Below are 25987 nucleotides of genomic sequence, written 5' to 3' on the forward strand. Positions count from 1 at the left end.
TCCAGCCCTGTTGCCTCTTCTTCTTCATGTAGTCTGGCTTCTTGGACTATGTGTTCAGCATCCAGATGGAATAACTAAAGTGAAAGGATACAACCCACAGAGGTTAAGGATGCTAAAAGCCTAAGCCCAAAATGTAGTAAGAGCAAGGTTTGGACCGGGCGCTGCCTTTCACCAGCTTTGGGACTTTGGGTACTCTCTTCTCCAGACTTCAGTTGTCCCATCTGTGAAATGGTAATTTCCGCCTCACTGTATTCCTGTGAAAATTTAATGGGATAATGAATGTAAAGCCCTTAGCCTTGACGAAGGTGTTCCCATATCTTCGAAACATCTCTGAGTCTGTCTTGTTTCTGCATCTGTAAAATGGCGATAATTAGTATGCGTGTGCGTTTATGTCTGCGTGCAAGTGTGCATGTGCGTGTTAGGTCACGACGGCATGAAGGCCAGAGGACAGTGAAGTTTCTACCCGCATGTAGAGGTTGGGAGTAAACCTAGCAAACGTGTGTTCTGCACCACAGTGTACAAGGCCCCCGCCCTTCTCGAGTTCATTTGCAACTGTCCTTGGAGTCGCCTCCCTATTCCCATTTTCCAGTTGAGACGCAGAGAGATGAGATTTAAAGAGTTTGCAAACCTTCGATGGAAAGCGCTTGGCACCGCGCCGGGCTCATAGTAAGCGCTCAGTGAAGATGGTGCTTTTATGGTCACGACCAGGACAAGAGGGCCCTCCTCTCAGGCCCGGCTCCAGACACTGCTTGCCCACCCAAACGCCTGCTCCGCCCGCATCCGGGGGCGTGGCTTGCGGGATTCGCGCAGTTTACAAGAGGCTGCGCGCTGAGCGCTGGACCCACTCGCTTCCCGCTCGGTCCGAGTGTCCCGTGTCCAGCGATCCGCCCGCTGTGCCAGCGCGGCTGCCGCCACTGCTTGGCGCGGGAGACCCCGCGAGGTGATTGAAGCCCTGCGGAGGTAAGTGTGTCTTAGTTTCCTTCTCTGGACCAGTCTCCAGCCCCTCTTTGCAAGCCGTGATTCTGTAATCCCTGACAGTGTCTGGGGGAGCAGTAGGCATCGGCAGAGACACCATCTCTTAGGGTTTCTGTGTGACGGGCACTAGGCTGAGAGCTTTAGCTGCATCTCAGAACCATCGTTCCCTTTTCCAGATGAGGAAGCAGAGTCAGAGAGGATATGTCGTTTACTCGAGAGTGCATAGCTAAGAAGCAAAGGAGCCGGGATTCAAAACCGGTCAGCCAGCAGATCCTTGCTCCTGGAGGCTAAGTACTCTTTTGCCTGCCTCATGTAATTCCTTTGTACACAGTGGTGTCAATAAAAGGGAAAGCTGAAGACATGGATGTGCCAGGCTTTCGAATGACTTATACCCACGTGTGGAGGGCCGTGGTCATCACAATAGCGTGTGTATTCTGCCCTGCAGGGCACAAGGCCACGCCCCTTTATGGTTTCATTTGCGACAAACCTGCAAGGTAGCCTTCTTCTTCCCATATTTTAGATGAAGAAACTGAGGTTCAGAGAGGAGGAGTGAGTTGTCCAGGCAGAGCCTGGGTTGGAGCCCAGCTCTGGATAGACATGTCAGGGCATGGGGGCATGTCAAAGTTGCCCAGGGCTCAGGGAAACAGGCTTCTGGGTCTCTTCTTGAGCTGGAAGGTGAGGGTTGGGATACTGGGGGAATTGGCCGCCCCAGGTGGAGAGAGCCAAGGCCAGCCTCACAAGTGGAGCAAACCCGGAGCCTTCTTTGCCAAGGATGGGGTTGGTGGGCAAGCCAGAAAGGGCTTAGCTGATGCGTGCTCAGTAAAGTTTGAAAGCAAACCAGGGTTTCGAACCAGGAGATGCTAATGCTGCTGGTGAGCGACAAATTCTGAGAACTATTAGTAGAGCAGTGATTCTCAAAATTTATTATACATAATAATCACTTGGGGATCTTGTTAAAATGTAGATTCTGATTTATCTGGGGTGGAAATGAAAATTCTCAGCAGGGGTTTGACCCTGAATGAACTGGTTGGAAGCCCTGGAGCAAACCTGAGTTGGGCCTCTTTTCAGCCAAAAGAGGAGGTGCTGCTTTGGGTGAGAGAAGAGGCTGGGAGCCACACAAATACTCTGCTTGCCTTGCCACCCAGGTTGGGTTTGCGAGTGTCCACCTTGGGACTTTGGGCCCCTTGCCCTGGCAGAACGGTCTAAGCCTGCCTTCCCCAGCTGGGCTAGGGCGTCTAGGGACTGCAGTCTGTCGGGTGGGAGACCAGGGTGTGCAAAGAAAGATGAGGGGCATGTCCCCAAGTAGACTGAGACGGGATGTGTTGCATGCACCTGATTTTCTGCTTCTGCCCTCACCTGGCTGCTTCCACGCGGGGGAAGGAGCATGAGTGTGGGGGCTGTGCCGGTGGTATCTCTGCTGTGGCAGGTTTGTGCCAGGACCCCAGCCATGCACTTTACCTGCGTTATCATCCCTTCAGTAAACCTGGGTAGAAGGCCTCTAGATCCCTGTTTCACAGATGAGGAAGCCAAGGCTCAGAGAGTGAAGTACTGTCCCAAGGTCACCTAGCTGGTGTTTGATGATGTCAAACCCAGACTCATCTGGCTCCAGACCCTCTCACTCTTAAACACTGAGCCCCACCTCCTATAAGACACCTCTCTACCCACTGCCAGCTCTGCCCCTGAACTTCCCACCAGGTATTGTTTTGTCTGAGAGAGGCTCCAGGTAAAACAGCTGGAGGGGGATCATCGAAGGGGGCTGATTTTGATCTTTGCAGAGTCCCTTGAGATGTGGGAGTAGGAGGAGTCACACTAGCATTGATAATCATCCACCAGCTGACGCACACTGTATTCACTCTGGGTTGGGCACGCTTAGGGTTTTACATGGATGATCTTTTACTCGTCCACGAGGTGGGCACTGTACTACCCTCCTTTTAACAAGGAGTAAATCGAAGCTCAGTGTGATCAGGGAGCATGCCCGAGATGACACAGCTAGAGTGTGATGGAGCTGCCAGCCCAGCTGGGCCCTGCTCAGATTCTGGAAGGAGGTACCCAGCCGATGACTGTCCACATGACTGTCACAGCAGAGCAGATCAGGCTCCTCGTGAGAGGTGGACATCTCAAATGTTGGCGGGAGTCTTTAATGTTGCCTGAAGAGGGTATGCGCTGACACGAGGGCTGGGGCTCAACTCTGCCAACAGGTACCTAGTACCTGTATCAGAGGGGACCTAGATCAGTGCTGGCTGCCCGAGCCCTGCCCCCAGCTTGGGGAGGAGAGCTGGCTCAATGGGGAGAGCCTAGAGGCCTGGAAAGAAGAATAAGGTCTTTTAAAGCCGCCACACTTCATCCCTCAAAGACCCCAAGTTGAACATCTGGCCTTGCGTAGGTTCCAGTTGAAAACTGGCTTTCAGGGGCAGAACTCTAGTGCTGACCTCTTTGGCCCATGGGAGCTGGAAAATTCCTTTTCTCTGTCACCAGTGTAATTTGCTGTGTATGTGAGGTGCCTCCATGTCTGCCTGCTCCCGGCCAGGAGCCTTCCTACTTTTTTTGCAAACTCACTGGTTTTTGATCAGTCCCAGATGTGCAGACCCAGCATCATTCAAAAGGGCTGATGGCTTGTCAAGAAAGAAAAATACAACACAGGGATACTTTTATTCCACTTCACTGAGCAAAACAGATGCTCAGACTTAATGGGATGGGGGTCTGGGAGCACCTTGTAAACTTCTGAAGGAGCTCGGTCTATTCTGGAACAGGGAGGATCGGGCAGATCTGGGCGTTGGCTGCAGGTAGGGTCCCGCTATGTCCTCTTTTCTTTTCTTCTCTTTGAAAAAAAAAAAGTTTACTTTAGTGAAATATTCAGAAACATAAAATTTACCATTTTAACCATTCTAAAATGCAGTTCAGAGACGTTGAGTATATTCACAATGTTGTACAACCCTCATCACTATTTATCTAGTTCCAGGACATTTCCATCACCCCAGAAGGAAACCCTGAACCCATTAGCAGTCACTCCCTATTCCTCCCTCCCACAGCGCCTGGCAACCGCTAATCTACTTTCTGCCTCTATGGGTTTGCCTATTCTTGGCATTTCTTATAAATGAAATTTTACAGTATGTGGCCTTTTGTATCTGGCTGCTTTCACTCAGTGTAATGTTTTCGAGGTTCATCCATGTTGTAGCATGTATCAGGACTTTGTTCCTTTTTTATGGCTCAGTAATATTCCATGGTGTTGGCATACCTCATTTTGTTTGTTCATTCACCAGCTGATGGACATTTGGGTGGTTTGTACCTTTTGGCTACTGTGAATAGTGATGCAGTGAACTTTCGCGTTGTTTTTGTTTGCACACCTGTTTTCATTTCCCTTGAATCTATATCGAGGAGTGGAATTGCTGGGTCATGTGATAACTCTATATTTAACTTATTGCAGAAACCATGTTGTCTTTTCTCGACTTCCTTCTTGAAGCATCAACTCAAACCATTTCATTCCTAAATGTGTTGAGGTCCCTCACCATGGGTGCAGGGAAATCCTGGTGTCTGGGGGTTTTGTTGAAGGTGTTGACCTTCTACCCTGGGTCATAGCAGCAACTGGCAGAGGGTCCTGTCTGGAACCTGGCCTTGGGGGAGCCCCACTTGGTACCGAATCCTTTGTAATTGTGGTAATCTTGGGCAGACACTACCCTTTCAAAAGGATAAAAGGCCATGAGGACAGGCAGTTTCTCATGGTCCAGCCCAAGGGAGATTTATCTTCTTTGATTTTCCTGAGTGCTGTGTCAGCTTAGACAAAGACCACAGATTCAGGGGGAAAAAGTCCTAATGAGGATTATGCAACTTCTGGACCATCATTAAAAAAATATACAAATTATGAAATCTCACATTTTTAACCCAAATTTCTGGAATATGTCCCATATTTAATGCAGAATGGCTCTATCCCAGAAGAAAGAAGAAGCAAAAAGAACTGGCTTCCATTTTGCCTGCAGTCAAGTGGTTCTGGAATTGACCTGCCCTTAAGTTCTTTTGAGTCAATTCCGACTCATAGCAACACTATAGGACAGAGTAGAACTCCCTCATAGGGTTTCCAAGAAGCAGCTGGTGGATTTGAACTGCCAACATTTTGGTTAGTGGCCTGAGCTCTTAACCACTGCGCTCCTAAGTTCTTTTGGATGGGAAAACACCCATTCAGGTTTCTCCTGGGTTGGGATGCTGGCATTTAGCTGTCATCTTCAGAGACTGACATGATAAGACCCTGAGAACTTTCTAGAATGAAAAGGAAACACGTTACTGGCACGGAAAGGGGACTGTGAGTGGGTGGGGAGTTGGTGAAGGTGTGCCAAGAGAGGGACCATGTATGTGCAAAGGCCTGGAGGTGGAGAAGGGCCCAGAATACTTGGAGACTGGCAAGAAGTTGGGGCGCTGGAGCCTAAGGGCCAGGGGAGAGGACGGTGAGGGTCTGCCCTGCAGGTGTGATGAGTTGAACTGAGATGCTGGACTTCTCGCTAAGGCCATGGGGTGCCGCCAAGTGGGAGTTCCCGCAGGAGAGTAACATGTTCGTGTTTGCACTGGAGAACAGATCACTCTGGAATAAGCAGAGTTTCCCCAATGTGGTGCTCCCCAAAAGGACTGAATGTAGATCTGGCAGCAAACCCCCTGAATCCCAGAGTCGCTCTTATGATTCTCTGTTGGTCCAACACCCTAACCCCTTTACAACGCAGAGAACTGGTCTCCTGAAACATAGTCCACATCCAGGCCAGTGGCGGCTGGAGGTGATAACTCTGTCCTGTCTTCACTGTGTCTACTTTCACTCTTACCTCCTGCTGATGGTGAAAGCGATCAGGCTCTCCCAGAATGGCAGTGATATGAAGCTTTCTTTTTAAAGTAACAAATAAATAAGTAGGCAAGACAATTTAAATAAAAGTATGAAATATGTACTCATACAGGGAGGTGACAGGTAGATAGGGAGAAACTTGGGAAGGGAGTATGTGAAGGGTTGGTGTGGCAAACACTGGATTAAAGTGGGGCTTAAAGGAGGTCTGAGAGGCAGTTCTCAAAGTGGGGTCCCCGGACCAGCAGCATCAGCACCCCTTGGGAGCCCATTAGAATGCAGATTCCCAGGCTGTGCCCCAGCCCTCCTGTCTCGGGTGCCCTGGGAGCGGGGCTGAGCAGTCTGTGTTTTCGCGAGGCTCCCAGCACTTTCTGATGCCCCCTCAGGTATGAGACCCACTGCTCTAGGAAGTCGAGGAAGGCCTGCCCCTGCCCGGCACAAAGATGGGGTGGGAGGGGCTGCCTAGTGTGGGTCATGTGACCAGAGAAGTCACTTGGCAAAGAGGGTGTGAGAGGCTTAGGAGCTAAAATGACCACCTTCCTCCAGAATCTAGGGATCCGTGAGAGCAAGTCATTTGCACAAGTCTTTCTTCTGGAAGAATGTTCAGCTTGCTGGTGAGGGTCATGATTGCCGACACTCTGGAGCCTGGGCATGTGTGCAGAAGATTCTGGTGTCTTGCTTCAGAGTATGTTTAGTGTCCCTGTGTACCCAGGAGTCTGCTAGGGACATCTATCTAGAACCCCTAAAAGCCCCCTCTCAAAGAATGAGTTGCTTCCTCGACTACATTTAAAAATATATATGTGAGTGTATGTCACCTCCTGCTGTTGCCTCCTTCTTGCCCAAACCAGCACTCCCAACATAGCCAGTCTGTTCTCCTTGGGAGGAAGCCTCGTGCTGCTGAAAACACTGTTTATCCCCACGCACCCCCAAGGCTGGGCTTTCCCGGGACGGAGGCAGTATTTTCAGATGGGTTAGGCCTCACCAGACAAAGTACCCTCTCAGTTTGGATGAACCGGGCCCTGTCTGAGAGCCTCAGAGGCATCCAGGACGGAGGGTGCAGCCGCCTGGCACGCCCCTGTCTCGGCTCCAACACACTCAAGTTCAAGTTCCCTTTGAGGGGTGTCTGAGACCAAGCTCTGGACTTGTCTCAGCTTTGGACTCTTGAGGAAAAACCCTTGGGGATTTGTCTTGTAAAACGGTGTCTTTTCTTTGTATCCATTCCTGCTTGTCTCAATCCACCTTTCAAACAGAAGCCAGAGTGATTCCAAACTTTTTTTTTTTTGCTTTTTACTGAAGCTGAATATACTAGAAAAAGTGCACCACCATTAGCGTACGAGCGGATGAATTTTCATAAAGGGCACACATCACGTTATAGCCCCTCCTAATTGTTCCCCGCCCGCCCCGAAAAGAGTAAACATTTCTGGATTTCCAACGGCCTAGATTGGTTTTGCCTGGTTTTGAACTGCGTGTAAATGGAACTTTGCATGTGTCATCTTTGCAGTCTGGCGTCACGTTCCAGTATCGTGTCTGGGAGATTTGTCTGTGCTGTTGCATGCTGAAAGGTTGTCAAAACATAAATCAGGCCCTACCAGCATCCTCCTTAACTCCCCAGGCTCCCCTTGGAGTAAATAAACACTCCTTGGCACAGCCTTCGAGGCCCCTGCCATCTGGCCCTGCCTGCCCTCTGTGAACGCCTCTCTCCCTGGCTCTGCGCCTGCGCTGGATCATGCTAAGATGATGTACCTCCAAGCCTTTGTCCTTGCTGTTCCTGCTGCCTGAGTCCCCTTTCTTTACTGTCTCAGTGAGACCTTTGCTGTCCACCTCACCCAGAGAGGTCCTCCTTCTGCCCCTGCCCCAGCGCTCACCACCCCATCTTCCTGGTCTGTTTTCTTCAAGCCTCCCCTGGCGTGTAAAACCTGCATTTACCTGTTTGCTGTGATGCCTATTCTCCGTCTCCTCCAGTTCCCCAGGGCAAACTCATTGTCTTATCCCCTTTGTGTCCCGAGGACTCCGTGGCCTCCCAGGTTTGACCCTGGGGATGTCTATCTGCAAGGTGGGCTGAAGTTCTATACCCTAGAGCCACCTTGAGTTCTTGGACCATGTGTTCAAAAGCAGTGTCCGTGACTCAGCCTTTCGGATGCCACCACATGCCATGAGTCACCCCTTTTAGGCAGGGAAGCCACTTCACTTGGGCATGTGTGCCAGCCCTGAGGCCTAGAGCTGGGGTGACTTAGGCCTCTCAACTGCCCCCTGAGGAGAAAGGAAGGAACATTCACTAAACTCCCATCATGTTCCCAAGACTCTGTCCCAGCCCTTTGTAAACACTATTTTGTGTAGTCTTTACAGAGCAGAACTGCACCATAGGGTTTCCAAGGCTGTAATCATCCTGGAAGCAGACTGCCACATCTTTCTCCTGGGGAGTGACTGGTGGATTCAAACTGCCAACCTTTTGTTTAGCGGCCAAGTGCTTAACCATTAGGCCACCAGGGCTCTTTCTTACGCCCTCGGGAGAAATCCAGGTCCTCATTGTGCAGGTGAGAGACTGGAGGGACTGGAGGCTCTAAAAGCTTGAGGGAGCTCCTGGCGGGGTAGAAGCAGGATTTGAACCCAGCTCTGACCCCAAGGTCCATGATATTCCCACTCTGTTGCCTTCTGGTAGTTGGTGATTTTTTTTTTCCGGCTTGAGTTGGAGGTTCCTGACGTTTTTCTAATGCTTCACTGGGGTCAGTTTCCAGGGAAACATCCCAACATCTGCAAGAAGGAAGAGAGAGGCCCCAAGAGGTTTGTGCTGGGTGTTTTCAGAACATATTAATTTATAATCCAGTTACTTCAAAGCGGCTTTACTTAAACATTATCTTGGCTTGTGTTGAATGCACCTGGTGTTTAGCTCTTTTATGCACAAAGTAGAGTAAATTAGTGCTCGTTGAATGATTTTTCTTCTCTTTTTGTCCAGAACTTTGTAGATTTGGAGCATAGTATAAAAGAAATCAAATGAGTCTTGTATATTGTATTTGTCTGAATAAGCATATAGAAGTATTGTCCCATAAATCCCATAAGGACGTATTTTTTACTGAGGGTACAGGCAGGAAGGAGGTGTGGGGGGGTGGCAGTGGGTGGTGGTGATTCTGCCAAGCTGAGTAAACCGGGAAGCCAGGGCTGGTGCAGAGCCGGAAGCAAGGGATGGAGCAGGCCAGGGTCCTCCCACAACCGGGCCCTAATCCTGTTTAAGAGAAACTACTGGATCCTTTGGAGGGGCGCTGGGGCCCCACTGTCTGGGGTTTACCAGACGGTCTAACGGGAGGCTCTGCCCAAGGCTTCTTCTCCTCCAGCCAAGACTTCATTCCTGGAATTCTGGGTGGTTTGCGGGTATAACTCTGATCTGTCCCTGGCCTCTTGCTCAATTTCTGAGTTGTCCTTTGTACTTCTGAGGGAGAGCAGAGCCCGGGGAAGCCCCCAGCACTTTTGGAAGAGCTCCTGTCACATGGGCAGTGAGCCTTAGCCAAGCGGGTTAGACTGACATGGGACACAGATCAACATTGCCCTGACACTTTGGAGAGCCAATCAGAGTGATAAATAAGTGGGCATTGTCCACAGGCATTTTGCATGACCAGGCACAAGCTGCTGATCTTGTTTGGGCCTCAGTTTCCTCATCTGTAAAATAGGCCTAATAATCACAGTGACTCCATCAGTTTGTGGAGAGAATGAAATAAGAGGTGATGGGAGTACAGCAAGAGCCCTGGTGGCACAATGGTTAAGCTCTCACCTGCTAACTGAAAGTTGGCAGTTTGAATCCACCCAGCTACTCCTTGGGAGAAAGATGTGACAGTCTCCTTCCGTGAAGATTGTTGTTGTTATTAGTTGCCGTCGAGCTGGTTCCAACTCATAGCAACCCTATGTACAACAGAACGAAACGCTGCCCAGTACAGCACCATCCTTACAATCATTGCTATGTTTGAGCCCATTGTTGCAGCCACTGTGTCAATCCATCTCATCGAGGATCTTCCTCTTTTTCACTGACCCTCTACCTTACCAAGCATGATGTCCTTCTCCAGGGACTGGTCCCTCCTGATAACATGTGCAAAGCACATGAGATGAAATCTCACCATCTTTGCTTTCAAGGAGCGCTCTGGATATACTTCTTCCAAGACTGACTTGTTCTTTCTTCTGGCAGTCCATGGTATATTCAATATTCTTTGCCAACCCCGTAATTCAAAGGCATCAATTCTTCTTCGATCTTCCTTATTCACTGTCCAGCTTTTGCATGCATATTGGAAACCCTATGGGTCAATGGATTTGGGATTAGAGCACCCTGTACGGTGCCTGCTTCTTCGTACACCCTTCATACATCAAGTGTTGGCTGGGTTATTGGCAATAAATGTTTGCTGAATGACTATTATGTGCTGAAGTATAAAGCTGAATAAAACTCAAGGGCAGCCAGTGGTGGGCTAGACCTGGCCTGTACCAGCTCATGAGAGCTGATAGTTACATTTTTAGAAATGTTGTAAGTCAGTTAAACACAATCTCATTAAACACTAAATGATACGAACTTACAATTAAATAAGTCATTAAAAATGAAGGTAATACTCAAAACTTACCAGTTACCAATTGCCAAAGAGTTGACTCCGACTCATGGTGACCCCATGTGTGTCAGACTAGAATTGTGCTCCATAGGGTCTGGTAGCTGTGACCTTTCAAAAGTAGGTTGTTAAGCCTTTCTTCCGAGGCACCTCTGGGTGAACTTGAACCTCCAACCTTTCAGTTAGCAGTGAAGTGTGTTAACCATCTGCACCACCCAGGCCACTCAAAACTTATCACTTCCTAATTGTTAAAGTATAGTTTACTATTATGTCTGCTTTTGAGGTTATTTGTGTCTATAGTAACCGTATGCTGGAAACACTAAATACTAATGTGCTGTTGTAGATCTCGTCCCAGAAACTCCATGTTCAAGGGTGTCATACTGGTAGCTTGGAATTGGCTTTGGTGGGAGTATTTATACCACGGAAACTGTCAAACACTACAAATCAGAGCTCTCTGATTTTTTGTTTGTTTGAGAGCTGGTTGTTAAAACCTTTACCACCACACCACTGGTTCCAGCCCTCAAGAAGCTGGTGGTCTAGCAGGAGAAAGATAGTATGAGTGGACACAATCCAAGGTGATGAGTTCTAGGGCTGAAGGACACTCACATGCCTGTTAACTTAGCTAAGATTTAGCCCTGGGAGGGGACAGAGCTTCACGACAGAAATGACGTCTGCACTGGGTCATCAATGTGAATTGCCAAGTACATTTGTATGAATGGCTCTTGGTCCGACAGTTGACATTAACCCTCCAGACTTAATTCTGACATCTTGGAACTACTTCTTCAGAAAGCTGGGAGAAAATGGCCAAGACTCAGGGCACATACTGAGCTGAAGTGTGTTTCAAATTTGGTGGAGGACTTTTTCCCCCTAAGCGATAGACATTTAAAAGGGTATTTTTAAAATTGAATTTTGTTTCAAGGCAGAGGTGGGGCTTTGAAATAATGTGGTAAAGAGAGAATAGTCTCTTCACTTAATTCCACATTATTAATCTCACGCTTCTAAAACTCCTTCACACAATACATTTGTGGAACATTGAGCATCATCATTATTACAATAGCTTACACTTTTGCACACTATGTCCATTATTTTGTTTATTTCTCACAGTCATAGGTCCTATAATTCCCTTCTACCTTACAGAAGTGTAAAATGGGGCTCAGAGAAGCTAAATGCTGTGTCCAAGGCCACACAGTTAGCTAGTGAGGGAGAGTGTCAGGAATTGAACCCAGGTCTCTCTTCCCCAATAGCCCATGCTGTTGTCAATAAAGAGGAAGCCGAGATCATATATAGTCCTTATAAGGCACTTCTGTGTTGGGAGGAGGAGGAGAGCTGCACATTCATTTTGTAAATATTTATTGAGCACTGACGTGTCAGGCATTGACGATTTAGTGGTGAACAAGACTAGCAGCTCTGCTGGCATGATTAAGCTCGAGGAGGCTTCCAGGAATTGGTGACCCTTCAGCTGAGTCTTAACCAATGAGCAGGAATTAATCTGCCTGGTGTGGGCCAGGAAGGGGGTGGGTCAGGGTCAGGGGATGAGCTGTGGGAACAGCATGTGCAGAAGCAGAGAGCTTGGCATAATCTCAGGGCTGGTGGTTGACAGGCTGAGCCCTAAGATTCATTTTTCTGGCAGACTTTGCTAAACACAAGGCAGATGCAGCCCAGGCGAGAGGATGCAATGAACTTGAATTTGAACCATGCTCCCTTGAATTTGGTGGCGGCATTGCCCAGGAGTTAACCATCCAGGAGACCCCTTGCTAGATTGCAGGCAAAACGGTTTACTGATCTCCTAAATGTCCACAGAGTCCTGGCTAGGGTAGGGGGCAGTGGTCAGAGAGCTGATATTGCAGTGGGAGTATGTTGAAAGTCCCCCGAGCTTTCTGAAAGCTTGATTTCAAGTTCCACCTCAACCTAGCCATGCAACGTCACACACACCACTTGCTGTCTCCTGAACTCAGTTTTATTTTCTGTAAAATGGGGCTGAAAGCAGCTACCTCACTGACTGTGTCCAAATGCATGTGAAAGCTCCGGGTGATGTGGAAGTTCAACTCCTACTTTCATTTGCCGCACTTGGGGCTCACTGTTGACCTTGGGACTTGAGAGCTTTGTTGGTTCCCTCCCCACCTGTGGAATCCTGGCATCTGGTGCGTTCTCATGAGATCTTGGGGCTGTTACCTTTTTTGTGGTCTTATGGGCCTGATTTTGCAACTCCAGCTAAGGAGAACAGCTCAAACTTAGAGCCACCAAGATCTAGCCCTTGTCCCCTCCCCAGCATTGTTTCCCAACCCCCTGAGACCCAGTCAGGCCAAACCACATTCAGACCCAGTAGTATGCTGGGCATGCCCCCCAGCACAGAGGCTGCAAATGTCTCCACCAAGACAAGCCTGGGTTTCCTGGGTGCGTAGATGAACCACTCTTCTCCTTCACCGTGTTCTCTTCAAATGTGGAGGTTGGACTAAACTCCATGGTCCTTCCAATCCTAAAGCTCCATCCGAGGCTTTATAAATTCTTGTTGGGACCTTCTAGAGAAGGACCAGTCTACAAGCTATGGAATGGAGAGGTCCCTTTAACATTCAGAATGAAGGCAGCTTGTCCAACCTTTTGGAATAAGCTAGCACTTGTTCAGAAGAGCAGTGCCGGAAGGATGCGTTTTTTTACTTGCCTTTCCTGCTTTGCATTTTGTTTTATTTTATTAATTAATACTTGGGAAAAATTTTTTTAGAATAGACAAGTACAAAGGATAATATATACCCACCAACTAAAGCGAACAGATGTTGTGTTCCATTCCGAGGACTCTGTCGTAAGTCAGTTCTGACGTAAGTTGAATACCTCATTTTTTTTGTAGTTTTCGTTATTATTGCCTTTACTATCAGTATATTTATAAATCTGATCTTTATTTGTCTTTGGGGGTTGGAAACATTACACATAAAGTTAAGGATATGATGACATCAGCAAATTACGCACTGCAACATTGTATATAGTACATATTACTAACAATAAGATGTGAAGAAAAACAAAAACAGATGGTCATAAGCGTGGTTTATCATAACTCGAATACGCCATAAGTCGGGGACTACCTGCATATTAAAGATAGAGATGAAGTCCCTCAAATCCCCTCCTCACTTCCACTCCTCCCCACCCCAGGGTCAACTACCACCATGAATTTGGTCTGTATTCCATCCTGGTTTTTATACTTTTACTATGTATGTATGCATGTATGTTTGTGTATCTATATACATATATATTCGTAAAGTACACAGAATATGGTTTATATGTTCTCAAACTTACATAAATAGTATTATTAGAGTATGACACTCTGGTGGCACCAACAGTTAAGCACTAGCCTGCTAACCGAAAGGTTGGTGGTTTGAACCCATCCAGCAGCTCCATAGGAGAAAGACCTGGCAATCTCCTTCCATAAAGATTAGTCTAGAAAACTCCATGGGACAGTTCTACCCTGTCATGTTGGGTCACTATGAGTCAAAAATGACTCGATAGCACCTAACAACAAAACAACCTTATTAGAATATATTCTACAGTTTGCTTTTTGAACTCAACATTGTATTAGATTTATTTATGCCGACACATATATCTAGTTCATTCCTTTTACCTGCTGTATAATATTCTACCACAGACTGTCCCATAGTTACTTACCCACCCTCCGACTGATGGCCATTTGCATTGTGCCCATTAGTGATCTAACCCAAACTCAGGTTTCAATCTAGTTGGGCCCCAGCAGAGACATCTAAGTAACTAATATTTCCCACCTGTGGGGTGCCCTGACCCCAAACTGCATAAGCGTCAAGTAAAATCGCGCCGAGTGTTATCATGACTCTGGGGTGGACTCCTGTGATGTCAACCCTGTCCTCACTTTGTCTCAAATCTCAACCCAACGTCAGCAACTTTCGGCATCTCTCCTTTGAGCCTGGCCTTCTGCAGCTGGAAAATGCTCATATATGGTGGTGTGACAAACCCAGAACAGAAATCAGGGACCCTGAGGAGTTCTGGTTGGATTCCTAGTGGGTGAGTGAGTACACAGAAGGCCTTCCCCCAGTCCCTGGGGCTCTGACCCAAGGGGACCGTCTTTGGAGGCAGACGCGTCTGGTCTGCTGCAGAGAGCTGCGCCTCTCCGTTTTGAGTGGAGGCTATTTTTATCTCAAGGGCGGTCTTGGTCAGGACCCTGGATGGTTGCCAGGGGTCAGAGATGGGAACTGGAGCATTCCCAGAGCTCGCTGGCTCACCCCTCAGCCTCTGATGCCAACTTCTCTGCTTGCTGCCCTCTGCTTCCTGGGATGCCCAACTCAGCTCGCAGGCCTTCCCCTATGGTTGATTTTGTCCAGTCAGGTGTTAGTTAATCTGGCCTTCCCTGCCTCGCTCTACCTTTAGCCCCCCAGTACACCCTCCTTTGTCTGCCATTTTGCCAACTCGGCTGATGATAACCTGGTTATTTCTAATGTGGGCCAAAACCTGGGGAGATGTTTTTCCCCAGAGGCTTGGGGGTTCCCAAAGGATAAGATAAGCAGCATCGATCCATGGCTGACATTCTACCCTTCCTCTGGCCCCTGCTCGCCACACCGTCTCCAGTCAGCCCTACCCTTCTGTGTGGTGGCTGTGGGTTTTCTCGTCCACCTCCCCCACTGAACTGTGATCTGCTAGAGACCTGGGATGCTGTCCTTTTCATCTTTGCACCCCTAGACCCTATCTCAGGATCCAGCACACACACACACACACACAACCTAGTTGCTGTCGAGTTATCACTGACTCATGACGATCCCATGTCTGTCAGAGTAGAACTGTGCTCCATAGGGTTTTTGATGGCTGATTTTTCAGAAGTAGATCACCACGCCTTTCTTCCACGGCACTGCTGGGTGGACTCTAACCGCCAATCTTTCAGTTAGCAGCCAAGCACACCAACCGTTTGCACCACCCAGGGACTCCCTAGCACAAAATAGGTTCTCAGTGTAGGTGATAGGTGACTGACTCTCTCTTGGGAATAAAGAGCAATGCTTCATCAGCAGTAGCGATGGAGTAAATGGACACATCATTTCAGGCCTCCTTGTCTTCTTCTGTGACCAAGAGCATGTATTTTTTCAGATGATAAGCCAGGAGGAGAATTATGGTTGTCAGCCCTTCAGTGGGGGTGGGACAGTTACCCTCCAGGGAGATAGAAGCCAAGGCAGCTAGCTGGGAAAACGACGACCTTCAGAGTCATCAGACCTGGTTTCGAGTCTCAGCACCTCCACTTACTAGTAGGGCAGCCTTGTGCTCACCTTGACACCACTCTAAGCCTCAGCTTCCTCATCTGTAAAATGGAGATGATAAAGACTGACCTTCTGGGTTGTCGTGAGGATTGGAAATGACGTAAATGGAGTGACTGGCCCGTGAAGGCACTCAGGCAGGGGTTTCTGGAGAAATCCAATGCCCAGCAGAAATCCACCTAGTAAATTCTGACCTTAAGGAAATTGTTGGTTGATAAGTGACTAACAGCCTCTCCTGAAATGCATGGCAGGGAAGCAAGGTTATTAAGAGGCTTTCTTTTTTTTTTTTGTGAAGAGACCTGTACCTAGAAGGCAGGGGAAGGCCTGCTGCGATAAAAGTGAGGGGGCTTTCTTTACTGCAGAATGTGCGGTGTTTTAATAAGGCAAGGGCACCTGAGTCTCTCCAGGGGGACTGTCTGCAGCCCTTCCCCACTAATGTGACCTTGGAGCTGTGTCCTACTGTCCCAAAGCCCCAGCATGTCTCATGGTGGTGTGTGGAGCCCAAGGTTTTTCCTGCCCTCCACCCACCTGGAGAGGCTGCTCAGCAAATAGCAGCAGGACGGGCCTCACACCCGGGCCCGGAGGGACACCCCCGGGCGGACAAGGAGGAGATCCTCATGCTGCACAATAAGCACGGGGCCAGGTGTATTCTGCGACCTCCAACATGGAGCACATGGTGAGCCCTGGCCTCAGAGTTAGAGCTCTGGAACACTCTTCCGTAAGGTCTGGGCGTGCTGACTGCCATCTTCTTTCTGTCCCATGGCACTGCTGTTGGGTTCATCAACCAAAGGTGATACGGCCAGACTCTGGCAGATTAACTTACCTAATACCTGACTAGACATGATCAACTACAGGTCACCATCCTGAGGCAGGCGTTGGTACTTGTTACCCCTGTGAGCCACCAAAGGTTCACACCCAGCAGTGTCTGTAATGGGCTTATTGCTGGACAGAAGCTGGCTGAGCGACGGCCACAGGCTTGGGTGGTCTGTGGGTTTGCTCAGCAGGGACAGAGGTGAGAGGGGGGCATACAGGCAGCCCTTGGTGTTTCATCCCTCTGTCTACTGTTCCTTTCTCCAAGAATCAAATCAGTGAGTGAAGGTTGCCCGGCAGAGTACACGGCTGGGTTCTCATCTGGGTTCTGGGTAAAGGTGGTGTTGTTGCTAGCTGCCATCGAGTCAGCCCCAACTCATGGTGAACCCGTGTACAATGGAGCGAAGCACTGCCTGTACTGCACCACCCCTGTAATAGCTTGTGGGCCAGACCTATGTGATCCAGGGGGTTTTCTTTGGCTGATTTTCATAAGTAGATTGCCAGGCCTTTCTTCCTAGTCTTAGCCTGAAGGTCTGCTGAAACCTGTTTAGCATCATAGCAACATGCAATCCTCCACAGACAGACGGGTGGTGGCCGTGCATGAGGTACGTCGGCTGGGAATCAAACCCAGGTCTCCTGCATGGAAGGTGGGAATTCTATCACTGAACCACCATGGCCTCCACAACTGTGTTGTAGTGTGTGACAAACCTGTGGGAGATGCTGGTGGAAGGGCCAGGGGAAGAGGAACCATGCCTTATGCAATGATGAAAGACATGCCTGTCAACCACTTTTTGTAAGTTGAGTCTTACTTCACAGGAACCGGAAAGTTTGCTGTTAATGTTGGTTCATGACAAACACTTCTTGGTGTGAAGTGACTTTATCAGTCCCTTTTGGGGCATGAGACAGAACTTAATTCATGCTGCGGTCACACCTAAGTTATGAATGAGTAGAAGTGCTGACTCAAAATTAGAAAATATGGATACCAGAGAACTTGAGTCTGGGTAAAACTATGCTAGGATGTCCTATTTAGAGTTGGGCAGCTTGCCTTCTGGAAACTCTTTGCTGGAGTCCCAGCTCCACCACTTCCTGCCTGTATTTGGATGATACTTAGCTTCTGTGAACCTGTTTCCACATCTATAAAGTGGGTAGAATAATGCCTGCTTCCTTTGCTACTCCAGCCAACGCTGTAGCTTGTTTAATACTAACTAGCCTTCTTCCAACACCCTCTCTTTCTTTCAGAGCTCTCAAGCACCCAGCTCTGCCCTAGAATCCCAGGCTGCCCTGTCACCCCAGTTCCTGCTGTCGGTGTGGAGCCATGAGTAGTGTCCTGAATGGTATTATCCCTTTGGGGCTGGTGTTGCTGCTGTATGGAGCCCAAGGCTTCTTCCTGCCCAATGCCACACACCTGGAGAGGCTGCTCAGCAAATACCAGCAGGACGGGCCTCACTCTCGAGCCCGGAGGGCCATCCCCAGGGTGGACAAGGAGGAGATCCTCATGCTGCACAACAAACTGCGGGGTCAGGTGTACCCTACAGCCTCCAACATGGAGTACATGGTGAGCCCTGACCTTAGTCACAAAAGGGTGGGAGACCCTGGCCGCTGTGTTGTTATGTCCCCAGTCTGGGCGAGTGGCAAGAGAGGGTTCCCTGGCTCTGTTCTGGACACTCTGCCAAGACTATACTCGGAGGCTTACCATCTGGCTCCTTCATGTTACGTCTCTGTAGCTCAACGCAAAAATACAGCCTTGACGCTCTTCCGGCCAGGCCCCTCAGGCAGAGTGGGAAAGGGCGGGCTTTGTAGAATCCAGTTCTGGCTCTGCCTCCCTCTAGCTTGTAACCTGGGCATCTCCTTAACCGTCTGAGAATCCCTACCTGAACCTACCTGCAGTAATGGGAGTCCCTGAGTGGTACAAATGGTTAACATGCTTGGCTGCTAACCAAAAGGTTGGCAGTTTGAGTCTACCCAAAGGCACCTTGGAAGAAAGGCCTGGTGATCTATTTTGGAAAAATCAGTCATTGAAAACCCTATGGAGCATAGTTCTACTCTGAAACACGTGGGGTCGCTATAAGTCAGAATTGACTCCATGGCAACTGTTTTTTGTTTTTTTTTTTTACCATGTGCAGGGCATGGTGCTGATGTTGCAGCGATGAGCAAAAGTAGCCGATCCCTGTGCACCGAGTCACGTGGGCTCTCAGGATGAGAAGAGGGTGGGAGATGTGAGGTGGGGTGGTACTGGAAGGCCTAGCCACAGCCTTACCACTCCCCAAAGTGCAGGGAGGGAGAGAGCCAGCGGACATGGGGATTCTTGTGTCAGTGTTCTGTTGCCGATCAGGCACCTCGGAGTCCTTTGCCAACCTAGTCACTTACCACTTGCTAATTTAGGAGCACAACCATGGTGTGCACATGGCTGAAGAAGCTGAAGATACACCTACAGGTTCATCTGGGGCCCAGACTTGGGGGTATTGCTGCGTTTTGGTTCTTCTGCCTCTCCACCCCTGGTCCTGACCTGGTGCTTTCTCCTCCCCCTGCAGACCTGGGATGAGGAGCTAGAGAAGTCAGCGGCGGCCTGGGCCGAGGGATGCATCTGGGAGCACGGACCTACCAGCCTGCTGGTGTCCATCGGCCAGAACTTGGCTGTCCACTGGGGCAGGTAAGAGCCACAGGTGCCCCCTCCTGCTGCTGAGGTGCCCCCACTGAGCACCTGCTGTGTGCCTGGCTTGGTGCTGCCTGCCTGTTATTGCGTTAGTCCCTGTGCTCACCTGCTAAGAGGGACACCACCCATCTTAGTCTCCTGGGGCTGCCATGATAAAATACCAACAGTGAGTGGCTTCCAAGAACAGAATTGATTGCATCACGGTTCTGGAGGCCAGAAATCCAAATGCAGGGCGTCAGCAGGGCCGTGCTCTCTCTGTTGGCTCTTGGGGAAGGCCCTTCTTTGTCCCATTCAGTTTCTGTAGCCCTAGGCGTTTCTTGCTTGTTGTTCCTTAGCTTGTAGACAGACCCTCACTGTGTGTCTTCCCTTTTAACGAGACAACACTCAGAAGGAATCCGGACCTACCCTACCTCAGTGTGACCTCCTTTGACTCAATGATAACCAAAGAAAAACCCCATTTCCCCTAAACAAGGTCAAGTTCACAGGTACATGGGCTGAGACTTCAACATATCATTTTGGGGGACACCATTCAGTCCATAATACCACCCATCCCATTGACATGTGGGGAAACTGAGGCTCAGAGACTTTGAAGGACTGGCCCAGGAACACACGAGTCACCGGCAGAACAGGGATTTGAGCCTGGTCACCTGACTCCAGGAACTGATTACCGGGTCAGGGGCTTATAGAGCTTGGGTTTTCCATTCCGTCTCCTGTAGAGAGTTCTTGAGCCCCAGTGGCTGCTGCCAGGAAGGACGTGGTTGGGTCAGCTGGGAAAATGAGAACGTTTGCTCTTCTAGCTGTAGATCATTGCTGGCTTCTCTGCCCCCTGCACATCTGGTTCCCCTCACCTTACCTCCTTACCCAGCCAGATGGGGGCTTGCTAACTCCTCTGAGCTTCCGAGGCTTCCTGGAGTGGCGGCTCCCTTGCCCCTTACCCATAGGATGCACTTGACCTTGACCATTATCTGTTAAATGTTGCCACTGACCCTTCCCAAGGTAAACTTGGACTAGTCTTCTGGACAGAGTCCCTAGGTGGTGCAAACAGTTAACACGTTCAGCTGCTAACTGAAAGCTGGGAAGTTTGAGTTCACCCAGAGGCACTGCAGAAGAAAGGCCTGGCAATCTACTTCTCAAAAATCAGCCATTGAAAACTCTATGGAGCGCGGTTCTACGCTGACACTCATGAGGTTACCATGAGTTGAAATCAACTCAACCGCAACTGATTTAGTCTTTTGGATGTACCCAGGGGCTGCGGGTTGCTTTCATTTGAAGACTCGAAGAAAAGTCTTTGGACAACAGCCAGGATAACGACTTAATGGCCAGTAAAGACTCACTGACCAACCAGTGCAGTGCTGAGGACCAGCATCCCTGAGTCCTCAGACCCAGGCTCACAGGATCACAGTGCTGCCGGTGTTTTGCCCCAGGCAGCGAAAAACTGGACTGGATTTCAAGTATACTCTCAAGACCTAGGTTAGGGTTGTGCTTTGACTTCAAACCCAGATATTTCCTAGCCTTTGGAGCTCTGGAGTTTCATTGGCCACAAACAGCTATACTTTCCTTTGTTGCTGGGTGCCATTGAATCAATAACAACGATTACAACTTATAGCGAACCCATGTGACAGAGTAGAACTGCCCCATAGGGTTTCCTAGGCTGTAATCTTTACGGAAGCAGATCACCAAGTCTTTCTCCTGCGGCGCCTCTGAGTGAATTTAAACTGCAAATCTTTTGATTAGCAGCCAAGCACTTAACCATTGTGCCATCCAGGACAAAACCAGGGCAGGGGTTATGATGGACCTAAGTGGTAAGACTTTGTGGAAGCAAATCAACATGGTGTTTTTTCTCTGGTGAATGTTGCCTGTTATAAAAACAGTCTTGCTATAACATTAAAAAAAAAAAAGAAAGTCTAAAGGAAAAAAATCCATAATTCCACTATTCAGCTTCAGTTCTTTTCCTTTTTTTGGGTTTCTTTGTAGCATTTGGCTGTACACAGACATATTTTTACATAGCTGTAGTGTAGCCTGGCAACTTTTAATTCTTTTTTCTTTCCTTCTCATACAATATCAAACAATTTTTCTATTACATAGTTGTCATGATTATCATTTTATAAAGGCTGCCAAAATTTAGCCATTCCACACTTGTAGCTTTTTTTTTTTCCTCATTGAAATTATTTCATCAGGATAATTTCTGAAGAGTAAAATTAATGGGCCGGAGAGTACAAGATTTTTCTTCCTCATGAAGTATATTGGCATCCCTGGGTGGTACAGACGGTACTGAAAGGGTGGAGGTTCAAGACCACCCAGAGTTTCCTCAGAAGGAAGGTCTGGTGACCTACTTCTGAAAAATCAGCCACTGAGCATAGTTCTACTCTGATACACATGGGGTCGGTTTGATGTATATTGTTAACTTTCTTTCCTAATGAGCTCCACATTTTGTGCTGCTCCGGTGGCATCTGAGTGCCCAGCACCAGCACTGGGTAAATACTTGACCTCAAGTCCATGGGAAGTGGACTTGGTGGTGAGTTTCATTTTGCATCGCAGCTCCAAGCTGTGTGCATTTCCTTCCCCACGCTGGCCCCAGAAAGAGACGGTGCTCCCTGGGACACGTCACTGACCACCACCGTCTGCCCTGGGTCCAAACAGTAACTGTTACAAGACCTCTAACTGCCTTGCTGACCACATCTCCCTTCATTGTGGTCACATACCCCTCACGTGTTCTCTCTTTATTGAAACCACTTTGTTTGCACTTGCTGGTTCCAGCAGCACAACCCTGGATTTGCATCCAGTTTATTTTCTTTCCTGTCATTAAAAAAAAAAAAGCTGCAAATAGTGCCAACTTGGCAGAAGGGGCCGGAGCAAGGTGGCAGTCACTGCTAAGCGATAACCTCTCTGAGGGAGGGAGAAGAATGTGCTGGGGGCTGCCCCAAGGAGTTTTCCACAGAGCCGCCCAGGCCTCCTCACTTGGGGGGCTGAGGGAGGGCTCCAGATGATAAAATCCTAATAGGAAGCTTTTTTTTTTGGAATTTTTTTTTTTCCCGTACAAAAATTTATACATACATTGTTATGTGACTCTGATTGCTTTCCCCACACTGTGACAGCACACTCCTCCTTTTCACCCCTGGAATGAGTTTTCTGCTTGGCACCTGGGTTCTTGGTCCCCCGAGCAGCCTGGGAACGAAGCCAGTTATCACCATATAGAAATGTGAGGCTACACCCCTCTTTGGTGAGGGGGCAGACACCCCTCTGCCTTGTCCTCCACAGAAGCTGTTTCCCAATTTTTCAAACTCTCCCTGACTTGCTCGGTGTCCCCTGTTCAGTTAGTCACTTAACAGTTGCTCTAAGTCAACTTTAAATGCACTCCCATCTTAAATCAAGTTTTGTCCTAACCAAATAATATCTCTGATATATGGGGTTAATGGGCTTCATATAATTTTCCAAATGTACATGAAAAGAAATAATTATCAAAATAAAAAAATACCGGGGCCAGGTGAGTTTCCTGCACACAAGTGACGTATGGGCCACTGGGAGAAACTGTGGACCCAGAGTAACTCGATGGATGCTTGATGATGTCCTCACCATTTCTGGCGTTAAGCACCTTGAAGGGGTGCCTGGTGGAATCTGGGGCTACCCCCACCCCCCGGTAGCAGCCCCACCCCAGGGTGGTGATGCTCCAAGCAGTGGTCTGCACTCATTGTACGTGCAGTGGCCGGCACACAGCAGGCTGATTCTGGTTCTGCCCCACAGGTACCGCTCTCCGGGGTTCCACGTGCAGTCCTGGTATGACGAGGTGAAGGACTACACCTACCCCTACCCCCACGAGTGCAACCCCTGGTGTCCCGAGAGGTGTTCTGGGGCCATGTGCACCCACTACACTCAGGTAACTTACACTCAGGGGATGGGCTGCAGCCAGTGCCTCAAACCCAGTCATTCACCTCCCTGCGAGATCGTTGCTGAATGCGTGGAACTCTGGGCTTCTGTTCTCATAATTCGTTTTCTTGCAGTTGGTGCTGCTGGAAGCACAGCCCCTCCCCCTTGCTCTCCTCATCTCCTCCCTGTGCCCTCATATCATGAGTTGCCCCTAGGAAGAGCCTACTGTGTGCCAAGTAGTGTGTCGAGGTGTCAGAGTCATGGTCTTAGCATATCCCATTCACAACTACCGTTTAAGCCAGCATTGCTATCCACCACTTTCGGGATAAGGGGATTGAGGTCCGGAGAAGTGAAGTAAGGAACAAAAGCCCCCCATCCAATAGAGGCGGAGCGGGATTCCAGCCCAGGCATGACTGATGGTGCTCTTAGAGGTGACACCCCTTTCCTCCTCCTGGGTCTCTTTCCCAGAATGCTTACCTGTTTGCTCACAAAGAGGTTGACATGGCACAAGTTGATATTGTTAGGTTAGTATTACAGAGTCTTTGGAGTTGGGAGAATCCTCAGAGATTTTCAAGTACAACTTCCTCATTTTTCAGCTCAGAGGGGGAAGTGACTTGTCCCACGTAACACAGCGAGTTAGCAGTGAAACCAGGTCTGGAAGGAGCTCTCTTGGTTCCTAGTCCAATACTAATACCCACCTGGGGCATGTGCATGTAATCAGAAGCAACTCTGAAAGAACAAGTGATTTTAATCCCAACAGAATGGGCTGGTAATGGTAGAACTTCTGGCAGTGGCAGGCGGTGGACGATGTTGCAGAGAAGAGAAGCAGAGGGCATCCTGTTCAACCTATGCAAGGGCATGCTCCTTCAATGCTAGCACCTTATAGAGTGAGGCCAGATTATGCCACCCTGGCGTGTCTTGCCCCTCCAGCTCTGACATATGGTGTTGTCTTTTCAGATAGTCTGGGCCACCACCAATAAGGTTGGCTGTGCTGTGCACACCTGCCAGAGGATGAACGTCTGGGGAGAAATGTGGGAGAATGCAGTCTACCTCGTCTGCAACTACTCTCCAAAGTAAGAACAAGTTCAAATGGGTGTATGGGTTGGGGTGCTTTTCCTGCCAGAGTACCCAACTAAGACTGGCTTAAACAGTGAAGTCTCTTCATTATCTCACATAACAAGGAGTCTAGAGGTTGGTGCTCCTGGGTTAGCTTAATAGCTCAGCAGTGTCAACAAGGGCTCAGGCTCTATCTTCCTGTGTACTGTACAATCCTCTCCTCATGGGCCTAAGATGGCTGCAGAGCTTCGGACACTACGTCATCCCAAGCAGAAGATAAGGAGAATGGTAGAAGGCCTTTCTCATCCCCAGCACAGTTTCCCCTTATGTCATTGGCCAGAACTAGACCAACCATGGACAAAGGGAGATTGCCCCAAATGGATTCACAAGTCATCCTCTGGGGCCACCTGAACGAAGTCAGAAGCAGTAACAGTTGTTGGCTGGGCACCCAGTGGGTCTACCTAGCAGTTGTTTTTTTTTTTTTTTCCTCTGAAGACACTCAGCAGATAGCATCTTAGAAAAGAAGTATTCATGCTGGACTTTGGGCTTGCATCTCTCTATTTCCCTTCATAGCAGGAAACACATATCATAGCCCTTCTTCCTCCTTACATCATCCTTGTATTATCACTATATCCTTCATTGCCGCACTCGCTCACTCGACTGCACTTCGGACAAATATTCTCACAGGACTGCTGACCCACTTTGCAGCCTGCGGTTTGCAGGGCTGCCTGCTGAGGCAGCTGCCACCCTGTACTGTGGCTTGCACACAATGGGCCCTCCCAGCATACTTGCTCAGGGACCAGATGGAATGGCGGTGACCTCACTTATGTGGTTTGGGTCAGAAGTGACTGTGAGAAGATGGGATGAAGGGGGACTCGCTGAGGTTGGGAGGGAGACAGAGGCTCTCCAAACACTTTCTGGCTTGTCTGTGACACAGATAAGGATGGGGATTATGTCACTGCTGGGGAGGGACCAAACCCAGACCCCACGGAAGAGCACTAAACTGGCCAATGATGATGGACTTCCTGGCAGGTTGGATGAGGAGTGATTTGATTTGATTCTTTATATTAAAATATACACTGGAAGGTCCTAGCATCAGAAATAAAATTCTTCCTTTCTTTAGCCCCCATCCCTTTTCTTAGAAAGGAATAATTTACATAAGTAAAATACATTACTTTTAAATGTACAGCTCAAAAATTTTCACGTGTATGTATGTACCTGTATAACTACCTCGTGGACCAAGATAGAGAATATTTCCAGCACCCCAGAAGGTTCCCTTGTACCCCCCAAAGTGACCAGTGTCCCACCGTCCCTCCCCATCCATCAGTCTGCCTGGTTTGAACTTCGTATACGCCATTTTGTGCCCAACCTCTTTCACCCAACATCATGTCTGTGAGATTCACCCATGCTGTTGTGTGTGGTGGTGGTGCTTCCCTTTTCATTTCTGTGAAGCATTGTACGCTGTCCACAGACACTCGTACTTCCTAAAGAGGAAGCGTTTGGGCCCCTGGGCTGTGCAGGACGCCATCCCAGGCATGGAGTAGTGGCGGAGGGTGAACTTGGGAATGGGTGCCCTCCTCTTGGTGGGGGTGTTGTCACATCTGGTGACTGCATTGAGGGGGTACAGTGATAGCACTGACTTCCCGCGGCTGCTGGAAGATCAAGAGGTCGTCCATCTACAGGACATTGGCCTAAGGCCTGGCACACAGCCAACACTCAACAAGTGCCAGCTACCAGGATTATCGTCCCAGGGGGTTGGAGGTGTGATTTGTCTTTGAGAAACTAAGGAACCCTAAAGATGAGGGAGGAGTACCTGAGTGGTGCAAACGATTAAGCGTGCAGCTACTAACTGAAAGGTTGACCGTTCAAACCCAGCCAGAGGCACCTCGGAAGACAGGCCTGGTGATCTACTTGTGAAAGGTCACAGCCTTAAAAACCCCATGAAGCAGTTCTACTCTGCACGCCTGGGGTTGCCATGAGT

The 25987-nt window shown here is 48.9% G+C and overlaps 1 protein-coding gene across 1 annotated transcript in view; it reads left to right on the forward strand.

Annotated features, from left to right (window-relative positions):
- Window positions 1-850: 850 nt before the first annotated feature.
- CRISPLD2 (cysteine rich secretory protein LCCL domain containing 2) overlaps window positions 851-25987 on the forward strand; it is a 67548-nt gene continuing 42411 nt past the window's right edge. The window contains exons 1-5 of the mRNA XM_004377793.2: window positions 851-960; window positions 17673-17988; window positions 18965-19083; window positions 22828-22960; window positions 23908-24023. Of these exons, the coding sequence (XP_004377850.1) occupies window positions 17749-17988; window positions 18965-19083; window positions 22828-22960; window positions 23908-24023 (608 nt within the window). The 5' untranslated portion in view covers window positions 851-960; window positions 17673-17748. The remainder of the gene's footprint in view (window positions 961-17672; window positions 17989-18964; window positions 19084-22827; window positions 22961-23907; window positions 24024-25987) is intronic.

This window comes from Trichechus manatus, unplaced genomic scaffold, assembly GCF_000243295.1.
Source record: "Trichechus manatus latirostris isolate Lorelei unplaced genomic scaffold, TriManLat1.0 scaffold00053, whole genome shotgun sequence".
NCBI lineage: Eukaryota > Metazoa > Chordata > Mammalia > Sirenia > Trichechidae > Trichechus > Trichechus manatus.